Raw genomic sequence first — 12,163 nt, 5'->3', positions numbered from 1 at the left:
CCGAAACATCAGCCTTCCTGCTCCCCTGATGCTGCTTGGCCTGCTGTGTTCATCCAGCTCTACACCTTGTTATCTCAGATTCTCCAGTATCTGCAGTTCCTACTATCACCTGATCGGCTGCCTGCATTGAGGAACAGTTTCTCTTGTTGTACATTGTTTGCTATTGCAATGATATATCTGGTAGTTTAAGTTCACTATATGTGTTTAAGGTGCCAACTGTTCAATATAGATTCGGAGTTGGCACATGCACTGACTTCTGTTGAGAGCATTGAACTTTTGAACTCAGATAGCTGTCTAATACTCAGCTCTGGCAATAACTTGGCAGTTTAATCAAAGAGAAATCTGGCTGTCATTTCCCATTGATGTTGTCGTTCATTTAATTGCTACTTCTGACATCAGTAGGTTTTGCATTACTAAGTTTTGTTTGGGTGCCGCATTATATTAATCTTTGGACTGGTCTACTTTTCATGCCTTCATTAGGTATATTTCTTCTCTCGGGCATTGCCTTTTTGACAATGCTATGGCTTTAAGAGGTGTATTTTGCCCTCTTTTTATTTATGGAGAGAGGTTGAGACAGAGGTCACGAGCAGTCTGTTCCAAGCCAATAAAGTAAGTTTGCTTGTGAGACCTTAGGGTTTTTTAAAGTTGGTACAATAGTAGCAGCATGAAGAGGTGGGGTCAAGCTTGCACAGAACCAGATTTAACTTTAACTTTCAGTCGTTGCTGCATTTTGAAGCTGGATGTGGAAGCTGTAATTCCTCTCTGTTACAGCTAAAAGATTAGGTTTTCTTCCTACTGTTAGAATTGCATGTGAGACAATCTGTTTTACTGAATTTGGCTTTGCCAGGGATATGTTTACAGGATGTTACTATATTGGAACTGTTGCTGTTCAGTAGTTAAATAATCCATTATTCTGTTAAGTTTTCCAATAGAGTTAAGTTATTCCAATTTTTTTTTTGTATTTAGCTATAGTGTACGAATAAAGTATGTTTTACTTCAACCCTGGTAGTTTGACCAATCACATTGGATCCAGAACACAACGCCTTAAAAATACCAAAAGCTGGGACCTGGGCCATCTTCTTAATTTTCATCATTGTAGAATCCCTACAGTGTGGGATCAGGCCATTCAGCCCATCAAGACTACACTGACCCTCCGAAGAGCATCCCACCCAGACCCACCCACTACCCTATCTCTGCATTTCCCACCCTAGACACTATGGGCAATTTAGCATTGCCAATCCACTCAACTTGCACATCTTTGGACTGTGGGAGGAAACTGGAGCAAACCCACGCAGAAACAGGGAGAAAGTGCAAACTCCACACAGAGTCACGCAAGGCTGGAATCGAACCCGGGTCCCTGGTGCTGTGAGGCAGCACTGCTAACCGTGATGCCACCGTGCCGCCCCTAATATATTTTGAGGTGTTTTGGTCTGGTCCTTAATACCTTGTACATGTCTGTGCTGGATTTGTTCAATTTCCATGTGATCCCTTTTGCAATTTTCATTGCATCCTCAATCTTTACATTTGACTGTAAATAATGTAAAGAGAAGGTATGGTGATGAATTTTGTGATCTTTTACAAAGTGCTGGAATTTGAGGGCAATTGTCACCTTTCCAGCTTTTCTCACTTGCCTTTCTGGCTAGACTTGGGGTAGTTAGAACTCTCCTCAGCAGATGCTGCATGGTCTCATGGTTTCATCTACTTCAAGATAATATTCACCAGGAAAAGTATTGGGATATTTTTTTTTATTGTATAGTCTCAAAATTACCTTTGTAGGCCTTTTTTGTGGGTCACCTTCTTGCATGATCTATTGATGGTCCACAAAGCACTATTGGCTGGTGTTTCACATTTACTTGATGCTGCCCTTCTGGAATCAGCATTCTAATCATCACAAATCATTTATCACCTTTAAACCTGATACCGCCAACCTGTTTAATGGTGTATAGTGATTTGTCAGAATTGGTCACTAACATCCATCTGGCAACCATTTTTGTAGGCTTGCATTTCTGCTTTCTAGCTAAGCATTTATATGCAAAGGAAATTAGCATCTTCAGCAGTTGAATCATTCTTTCCCCAAACCTGCATTCCTTTCTTTTGCATGATGTCCTCTACAATAATTATGTACTTCCTTCTGATCTTCGTCTTTCTGCTGGTTTTTTTTGCAAGATTGTTTCCTTTTGTCCAATATGTCATTCACATCCAGCCTGGAATATCATTCAGAATAATGCAAAGTCTTGTTCTTCCATAATAGCTGATGTTCGACATTCACAGAACCTCTGCACAAGCTGATAGCTTTCTTGAGAGTACATTTCTCCTCTTTCAACAGATATGCTCGCACAACGGGATCTCTCATACATATTATAATCCTCTCTCTGATGAGATCATCTTTTAGTTCCACATACTCTCAAGGTTCAGCTTTTTTTTACAATGTAGTAACTTATTGATCAATAGTCACCTTTCCAGTTGAGCTCATATGGTGAGCAAGTACAGTTCATGAATAACATAAATATGGGATTCAAAGTGTCTTCTCAAAGCCTACAAAATCTCTTCAATCTGGCTCTTCTACTGCACAATGAGATCTGCAACAAAATAGCTTTTATCACTCTTTTCCCAGCATCGATAGCAGAGTTGCCTTTCTTTGCTGAGGGGAAAAAATGCAAATAGTTCTGTTATTCTTTGTTTTTTCACTGAGAATGGAAATTATTGCAATTCTGTCTCATATCTTGCTTCATTTCCACAGTAGCATGGAATTAAAAATGCACTGTCATTTTGACTCACCCTGTAATTCAAAGTTTCTTTATTACTTGCTTCTTGATTTATTTTTGCTTCAGTAACTGAGTCTCTTACAGCTTTCAACTTACACCATATGACAAGCAATGTGTGTTTAATGGCTGCCACAGATTGCACACAAAAGCACTTACAGCAGAGGCAGAGGTCAGTTGTCCACACCAAGACAGCTAGTACACTAAGTACTAATTGTTTCTCCAAACTTTCAGATCTGGTTCTTATTTCCTGAAAACCTATTGCAGGCATAGGATAATTTTCTTGAATACTGCTGTAGATGTGCTGAACTGCCCATAGCATCTCTAACAGAGTGTGAGAAAGAGAGCTAATGCTATAAATGAAACATAACCTTTTGAGAACTTTGTGATAGGAGTATAAACTTTAAGAAGTTATACAAATATCACTATGATGAAGGCAAGTTAGCATAGATTTAAGAAATCAGTGACCTTAATTGCCTTTGATCAATGATGACTCCTAGCCTGCAAGGACAACAGTTAGGGAAGTAGTTCAATTGAAGTGAGTACCTTGGAAAGGAAGTAGTGAGTACGTCTTTACTGGAATGTTTTTGTTCATTGCTGCACATAAATTCACACTTGCTGTGGCTGAACAAACCTGACTAGTTTTAACCATTAAGTTGTGGTCTATGTATCTACTGGAAACCAGAACCTGAGGCTATTTCAACTTCTTACATGTATAAGTATTTAACTGCACCTTGAACATTATTTCTCTGTGTCATAATCAGCAAATTATGTAATTTTATTAAGTTACTTGGTGCATTTTTTTAAAAGTCTTTCCATAGTGTTCAAAGCATTCTTTTTTCTCATGTCATTGATCTCAATCCCATTAATCCACCTTTCTCACTGTTGTCAGGAACACAACTGACTTAACCTGAATTCCTTTATTATGTGTAATATTGTATTTGGTATAATTCTGTTTCCTGGGTAATTAAGACAGTGTAATTAAAGTAATATGAGCAAAGGTGATATTTGGGACGTGGAGTAAAACACTTTTGAATAACCATACCAATTAAAGGATTTGAAAAGCATGTAGCAGAGGAAAATGAATGCCTTTCAGCTGTTCTTATGGAATTATAGAAAATGGAGTCACGCTTACTGTTCCCAAAGTAACAAGTTCTCAATTACAAGCCCGATTCAGTTTTACATGTTCCGTTCTTCATGGCTGAGCTAGAAGTGGGAGCTGTTCCAAAGACCACCTAACTTTATTGAGATAAGACTATAAGATGAACTTTATTGTTTTATTTTTCTGGCTCTATAATCTGTGTTTTGATTTATTTTCTGTGTTCTAAGATGGCATCAGAGAGTAGCAACACTGAACAACACTTTTCATTGTATTTGTAATAAATACTGTTGACAATAAATAAATCAAATCAAATTATTGAGACTAGATATCAAATGAAGGTATTTTAACACATTAAATTTATAATTAATTAATATGCTATTGTGGGATTTTTGCCAGATAAATTCTTGACTGGTCAACAGATTCTTGACAAATAAGGGAGCCAAAGATTATTGGGGATAGACAAGAATGTAGAATTGAGGCCAGGGTAGATCATAGCTGATCTTATTAACTAGTGAGGCAGACATGATTTGAAAAACCACCTATTCCCACTACTAAATTATATGTTCACATGAGCCTGTGTCCTCAGAGTATTAGCTTGGTCGATGGGATTACTCATCCAGTAATGTCATTATGTCACCATCTCTCCATAGAAGGCACTGCTTAAATATTAATTTATTGCCTTTTTGACAGTATTGCAAATAAGCCACATAATAGAGGCATAGAGGTCTACAGCTTATAAACAGGCTCTTCAGCCCAACTTGCCCATGCGGCCCAGTTTTCACAATTAAACTAGTCCCATTTGGTCCCTATCCCTCCATGCCTATCCCATCCATGTACCTGTGTAAATGTTTCTTAAATGACGAAATTGTACTTGCTTCCGCCACTGCCTCTAAAGCCCGTTCTAGATACTCTAGATACTCACCACCCTCTGTGTGAAAAAAAAATCCCTCTGGAACCTTTTGTATCCTCCCCTCTCACCTTAAACCTATGTTCTCTAGTTTTAGACTACCCTAACATGGGGAAAACACCTTGGCTATCTACTTTATGTATGCATCTCATGATTTTATAGACCTCTGTAAGGTTACCCCTCGGTCTTTTACGCTCCAGGGCAAAAAAGTCCCAGCCTTTCCAACCTCTCCTTATATCTCAAACCTTCCAATCCAGGTAGCATCCCAGTAAATCTTTGCTGCTTTCTTTCTATAGCAGGGCGACCAGAACTGCATGCAGTATTCCAAATGTGGTCTAACTGATGTCTTGTACAGCTGCACCAAGATGCCCCATCTCCTATACTCAGTGCTCTGGCCTGTGAAAGCAAGCATGCCAAAAGTCTTCTTCACCACCTTGTATACCTGTGACTCCACTTTCGAGGAGCTATGAACCTGTACCCCTAGATCTCTTTGTACTATAACACTCCCTAGGGCCCTACCTATGACTGTGTAAGTCCTGTCCTGGTTTAACCCACCAAAATGCACACCTTGCATTTATTTAATTGCTGATTACATTTAGTTGTGGGAAAAGGTAGGTGCTTTCTACAGAAAGGAATGCAATTTGAAATGAACTAAGTGGCTAATTACCATGTAGATGATTAATATTTTCCAGTTAGAAATGTTAGTGGTAAAACAACAAAGGTTTGTTGCATTGTTCGATAATCTGCATATTTGCTTGGGGTGTGACAGTCAGAAGACATTCTTGGAACAAATTGTTTGGTACCAATTGTCAATGCAAATTGAGTGGAAGCTAGTAAGTCGAACAACATTTCATCAGTCATATGTTCTGATCTATACAATATAATGAAGTAATATTTTACATTTAAGTTTGTATTATGATTCACATTGTAAATCAGTCCTTGCACTCAAAATGTAACAGGTAGTACATTTATGAAATGTGTATTCATTTGTACAATGGTGTGCTTGATATAATGATTCAGTTGACATTAACAATCATTTTTTCTTTGCTGTTTGTGGTATTATTGTGATAAAAATGATCTAAGTAACTTCCCTTTTAAGTACCTGATGGTCCCAATGCAGCATTCAGAGAAGGAAGCGCTCTGTCTTTGGCTACTGTGCCGCCACTAGGTAATCACAAACAAAGACATGACTGGCTCTTTCATCAGAAATAGCATTGTTCTTCCACTGAGGCAGATTCATTACAAAATAAATCACAGTAACACTGTGCAATATTTTTATGAGTAGTTAATATTAATTACCATTTTTCTTTTAGGAAAACTCAACTTACAAGGGAGATGCCTCTGATTCAAAATCTGTGGTAAGTTTTACTTTTAATGATAGAAGCACTGAACTGACATGCATCCCATGTCTATGGCTATCTAGGTTGAGATAAAAGCTTATTTGTACAATCGACTTTATTGTTCCTGGGAAAAGGTAGGGAAATAACCAGAACTCCCTCCTGGCATAACTATCCCATTGATTCCTGTTGACACATGAGGACAGGACCTGGACACAGTCGTGTTGCTTTTCAAGATTGGATAGCTTTGTGTCTATCTGTAGGCTCATGTGTGAGGAATCCTTGGGCTAAATGCTAATGGGTTGGTAACAACTATGGAACTGTGCCCAGCAAAGGCCTGTCCCTTTAGGAAGGAAGGAAAAATCTTACAATTCTGAGAGCGCTGGCTTCTCAGGTGTCATTCAAGCATTTAATTTGTGAAGTTGCTTATTTTCCTGCGGTGCAGAGTGTGTTTGTAACCTCATGTGCTGTCGTGGCAAGATGGAAAGTAGTCTAAATTCCATGATTCCAAACATAACATGAAAAATTTTGAATCTTAGCCAGTTCAGATCCAGGAACTGCTTCAGTTGTAGCTTTCATGGACATTGAGCTTGTAGACAACTCTCAATACTGTGTCGCACAGGAATGTTGGCAAATGTTGGTAGCTGACAGTTAACTGCGTGAATTACATGGAAAGGCACAAAATGCAGAAAGTTTGGGCAGAGTGAATTTTATGGGGTATATTAGATTTTGTTTAAAGAGCAATTTGCCTTTTATAATTTACCATTATATGCAAATAAATCTTTTCAGAACAGTTATGTACAGCTGTCCTTAGTATTGACTGGACATTCATTAGGTTGAAAGTATTCTGTGACTACACTGTACTTGGTGTTTAGAATGAACAATAGCAGTGCTTTAAAATGAATTTTACATTATCTCAGCAGGGAGAATCCAGAACCTTAAATCGGAGCAGCAAGAGAAAAGGAGGGGATAATGTCAGATACAAACTAGTGGCTGTACCCCATGGTAATGACATTGCATCTCTGTTTGAACAGGATCCAACTACTCTGCAAAAAACTGATTCATTTGTTCCCAGGTACTGAAGCTCAAAATAAAACATTTACGCTGTGCAAAACCTTATTCAGGATGTAAGCATGACATGATGCACAGTCATTTGATTCACTTTCATAAACTGGCTGGCATGTCTTACAAAAGATCTGGAAGTTTCAAAATGACGGATTCCTAAATTTCTAATCCATGCAATTCTAACATCTAAATGAGCCTACATCTGGTTTCTCTACAGTAAATGTTACAGGTTTGCCTGATGTATGTCCTTTTAACAAATGGAGAAATGCTTCAACTAAGTTTATTGAACATCTCAGTAGCTCCATAAAGTTAAGTATCAGTTTAGATTGGTCATGAAGTTAAGGAGAACAGTGTTATACCCACAGGGAACCTCTTGAATTTAGGGAGTTGAATCCTTTTTTGACAAATGCCAAAGCACGTGGACTGCAGCAGTTCAAGGAGACAGCTCACCACCACCTTCTCAAGGGCATGGGGATGGGCAGTAAAGCTGGCTCAGCCAGCAACACCCACAGTCCCATGAGTGAATTAAAGAAAAGCCCCATGTTCTCTTTTTGGTTTATTGCGTCAATACTTGCTAATGCTGTCAAAATTCCATGTGCAGCAACAAATAGGAACTTAAAAGTTTTACAAATTCAATTTTGTGTAACAAATTACATTTTATTTAATGCTGTTTCAGAATTCTGCATGTCTTGGTGGGCATTTCTTGCTCCAGCAAAGTGTTAAATTATTTTGAAATTCTGAGTGTGATTGTTTTGTGGGCATGTAAAGGATGAGTTGGAAAGTCTACATATATTCATGAGCTCATCCTATTTCTGGTTTTGAGCATTTGCATGGATCTAGCGGGTGGCCATTGCACCAAATTAATTGGGTACCTGCACTGACAAACCCAAAGCTAAACTTGGCACAAGGTGCTGACCTAAAGAAATCCTACACCTGCTAAAGAAAAGGGTACATTCTGCAAGAAATAATTCTGTGATTGACTTGCCATAAAGACACGTTAAACTTTAAAATATGATTGCTTCTGTAGTAGCCTCATCAAAACAGGATGCCAGGGTTTGAAAAATATCCTTGTGCCAATTGTTGCAATGATGCAAGTGAAAGTAAAATATGCTATACCTGTACCCGCACTAAAGTTACAAAATGCCTACACTCCCACTGCAAAGCTATTTTGGAGCTAGACTTTCACATTATTGAAGTTGGAATTGTGAATAGAACAAAGTAAAGTAAACTTCATGACTGATGACCGGGGACCTATACGTCATTGTATTTCAGAACATGTATAGTCACATTTGGTGCATGTGCAGACCGCATTTTGCTCAATTTGCATCTCCATGTTGTACTTACTGACTTTGATGAAATAAAGTTCAACTGGTAATTTAATGCAAATATGTCCATGCAAAAGAGCAACTGTAAATTATTACGTTTTTGGTTATAATATGAGTTTAGTTATTGTTATTTCCCTTTTCACTTAAATTAGAACATTTTCCCAAATAAGTATATGTTTCCATAATATTGATGTAATAGTTTCAGTAGCGTATGGGTTTCAGTGCTGGTGTTTGGAACAGGGACTCTAATATTTCACTACCATTTACAATAATGGGCTAGACTTTCATAATGTCAGGTGGATGCAGATGGAAAGAAAGCACTGGTAGCTGATTCTGCAGTTCCCAACTCCATTTCTAGGATTTCCAAGTTTTTCCATTGTAATTTAAGAATATGGACTGGCTCAGGTCACAAGTCTGCACTCTGCACTCCTGATCTGGCTGGCTCTACAAATCAGATAGGCACATTGGAACCATCCACTATTTTCATGGAACCAGGCCAGATTTTGACAGACCCAAGAACCCTCGTCAGAGTTTGAGATTCTTTAAAGGGAAATGGAAATGGTGGTATCCAAGCTCCCAAACCCACAGTATGCCCCACACTCAACCCCATGACCCCTCATATTCTCCATGCCAAATTATGCTACCCATCCACCTCCCATTGGCCTTCATTCCCTTCATTTCATGCTCTACCCCTCCATCCAGATCTCCTGCCCCATGACTCCTTTGAATTATGTATCCAGAATGCTTCATGAGGTTTGATTAAGAGCTCAGACAACCTTAAAGTGTTGAAACAAGTAAGACCCAGCTAAGTCCCAGGGACAGAGCTACCACTGTAATCCATTGTGTCAATTTTACAATGTCTGTTTACAGAAAAAGAAAGGTTCTCAGTTGTTTGCAGTTTCTGCTGTTGGTATTTTAATGGGTCTGGATGACTGGCACATATTAGGCTGTAATAAAGTAGAGTTTTCTGAACTTTTTTTGGAGTTCTGTAGCACACCCTGTTGTCATGGTAGGGTTCATACACTGACATTATTGTAGGTAAATTGGCGTGGGATGAGTTTAGCTTGGCATGGAAGACATGGGAGGCCATGCGGGTCTGCATGGTGAGACATAGCTTGGCATGGGATGCATGAGGTGCCTTGGGGTGAATGGGGAGGTGAAAAGTATGAGGTGGTGTGGATGGGTCTGGGGGAAGGTAAGGGCTAGAGGGGTTATTGTTTTCATTATAAATATAATGAAGTTCCAAAGTACCAAGATGGGCCTTTTAAATGGCCTTCTTTGGTACAAGATGCCTCTGTAGCTGCCTTTGAAACTCTTTCCCAAGTCAGTGGCCAGCTTGCAGTAAATAGTTACATGTCCTTACCTCCCAATTAAAGTTTACCTCTTTGCAGGCACTGTAAACCCAAGACAGGCACAGTGAGCCAGGAGAGTTCTTGACTCCTACTGTCTGCCTTGAGGTGAGAATCTAGTCCAATATGTCTGCCTCTCAAACCCAAAGATGTCGTAAATTCCTCAAGTGGAATTTCCCAGTCCTGGAGGCTGCTGACTCAAATATGGGAAAGTAATTAAGTTGGTGGGATGGTCATGTCCCGGACCCCACCACTTCCCAGCTCGATTGAAATTAAGTCCGAGGCAGGAAGGCCCAAGCTCCACTTTTCTGCCCTGCCTCCAGTTGAGACCCTTAACTGGAGTCATACAATGATCAATTAAGCATCCATTCCTGCTTGGGCTGCAATTAATCTAGCGCCAGGAAGAAAGTGACATGTCTGTCTTCCCAATCCGTTAACCACTGTGGGCAGGCTGTCAGTCGGGTGGGATTTTCTTTGATCTGCATTAATTGTGCACAAGTGAGGGGCTGGCATTGGGTGGGCAGAAAGGGCTGCATAGTGAGGTAGTGGTGGATACAGAAACGCATCACCCTTTTTTACATAATCCCAATAGCTGCCCTCTCCCATGAGCTTCATTCTGAGAGACACCCTCAAACAACACTAGCCTTTTCTTTGGTCACTTCTCCATCCAAGGTGTTGTATTGGCAACAGCCATCATCTGTTCTGTGGCACTGTTGACTGCTGGAGCCAGCAGCCTCTGATTGGTCAGAAGCTCTTGGCAGTCGGATCTTCTTTGATCAGGGTCCTAATCCCAACAGCATTCCTACCAGGAACCTGATTGCTAGAAGATCTGGTGGGCTTTTATATCCAGACATGCCATGGGTTTTGCTCCTCTAATCCCTCCCATGTTCAGGCTAAATCCTATCCCTTGTCAGTTTCAGGAATTTGTTGAATTTTTTCAGTATCATATTCAGCTGTAGAATTCAGGTGGGAAAAATCACACTTAGAAATCAGACTGTAAAATGGCATTTGGATAGATATGTGATAAACACTGAAAAAATGTGTAAAGGAACTTACATAAGGTTGAGATAGAAATCTGAAGATTCAGAGAAGCCTGACACCAACTGTTTCCAGGTTTTACTCAGCATTTGTTCAAAGCCATTATCTTTGAACTCAAAGAAAGAAAAAAAGTCACTGCTAGGGCATTCTCAGTAAAATTATAGGATTGTACTGCGTAGATGGAGACCATTTGGCCTCACAAAATTCCAGCCCACTTCGTCGTCTTCCCTTTCTGCATATTCCTATTCCCATACGACCGATTTTACCCTCTCAATAAGTGTCAAGAGGAGACCAGATTTAAACAGAAATTCTTTGGGGATCATAGAGTCAAGATATTGCTGCATATATTGAGGAATCTTGCAACTATTGCCCACATGTTCCATGCAAACAGGCTGAAAATCATGGCGGATGTCTACAGCTCCTCGATTCATTCATGGACAAACTCATCATCTCTGTATTACAAGACACCAGAGTGCTGAATTGCCAACTCAGAACTGAAGCTGAATATCAGGAAATTGTGGAGGCACTGCTCACAACATTTCTCTTTATTTTGGCAGAAAATGACAGTGATTATTTGTAATATCATGAAATCTACAGCAAATGGGACAGAATTCTCACTGGTTAGACAGAGAAAGCCAGCCTTAATAAGTGTGAATTTGTTATTTTAAATGTTACAGCCCTATTTGTATGTATTCATGCCAGTCACTTCTTACAAGTATTCCCTTTGATGTTTCAGAAATTCATTTGTGAGGTTGCGACACCTCTGTACCAATACCTGGATTCAGAGCACAAACATTCCCATTGATACCGATGAAGAGAGGCCAATAAGACTCATGGTAGTTATGGAACTCAGGTTCCTCCGCCTAATTTTAAGTTTCATAATTAAGTTTAGAATGAGAATATATGTATTCTGCAATCATAAATGCACAAGTAGTGGTCAACTCATTGATGCCAATCTTTATGAATGCAGTCGCTATCTGATTACTACCTTTGCTGAATCATTGAATTCTGACCGGATTTCAGAAGACAAAACAAGATTAGTTTCACTGAATGTAAACTATATCATAAGAGGAATGGAATGCTGAAAGTCTACATATTACTGTTGTATTTTGGATGTTTACACTGCAATTTCTATTGAGGCAGAATGGAAAAACAAAATTACCTTAGTTTGTGTGTTGGAAGTAATTAAAACTTGCATGATACTTAAATAATGAAGGGGCATTTTAACTTGGGTTATGCAAACCTTTGAATTTAGCAGGGATTCCAGGGTATGGCGTG

The 12,163-nt window shown here is 39.3% G+C and overlaps 1 protein-coding gene across 3 annotated transcripts in view; it reads left to right on the top strand.

The window, feature by feature from the left end:
- itpr3 (inositol 1,4,5-trisphosphate receptor, type 3) overlaps positions 1-12,163 on the top strand; it is a 252,756-nt gene that overhangs the window by 104,669 nt on the left and 135,924 nt on the right. For 2 of the 3 annotated variants that reach the window (XM_048612293.1, XM_048612295.1), the window contains 3 exons: positions 6,085-6,129; positions 7,029-7,183; positions 11,622-11,721. In XM_048612293.1, the coding sequence (XP_048468250.1) occupies positions 6,085-6,129; positions 7,029-7,183; positions 11,622-11,721 (300 nt within the window). The remainder of the gene's footprint in view (positions 1-6,084; positions 6,130-7,028; positions 7,184-11,621; positions 11,722-12,163) is intronic. The other variant, XM_048612294.1, reaches the window with a different exon arrangement.

This window comes from Rhincodon typus, chromosome 25 (genome assembly GCF_021869965.1).
Source record: "Rhincodon typus isolate 14 chromosome 25, sRhiTyp1.1, whole genome shotgun sequence".
Classification (NCBI taxonomy): Eukaryota; Metazoa; Chordata; class Chondrichthyes; order Orectolobiformes; family Rhincodontidae; genus Rhincodon; species Rhincodon typus.
The sequence above is the reverse complement of the archived record's forward strand: the minus strand, read 5'-3'. Positions and strand labels throughout refer to the sequence as shown.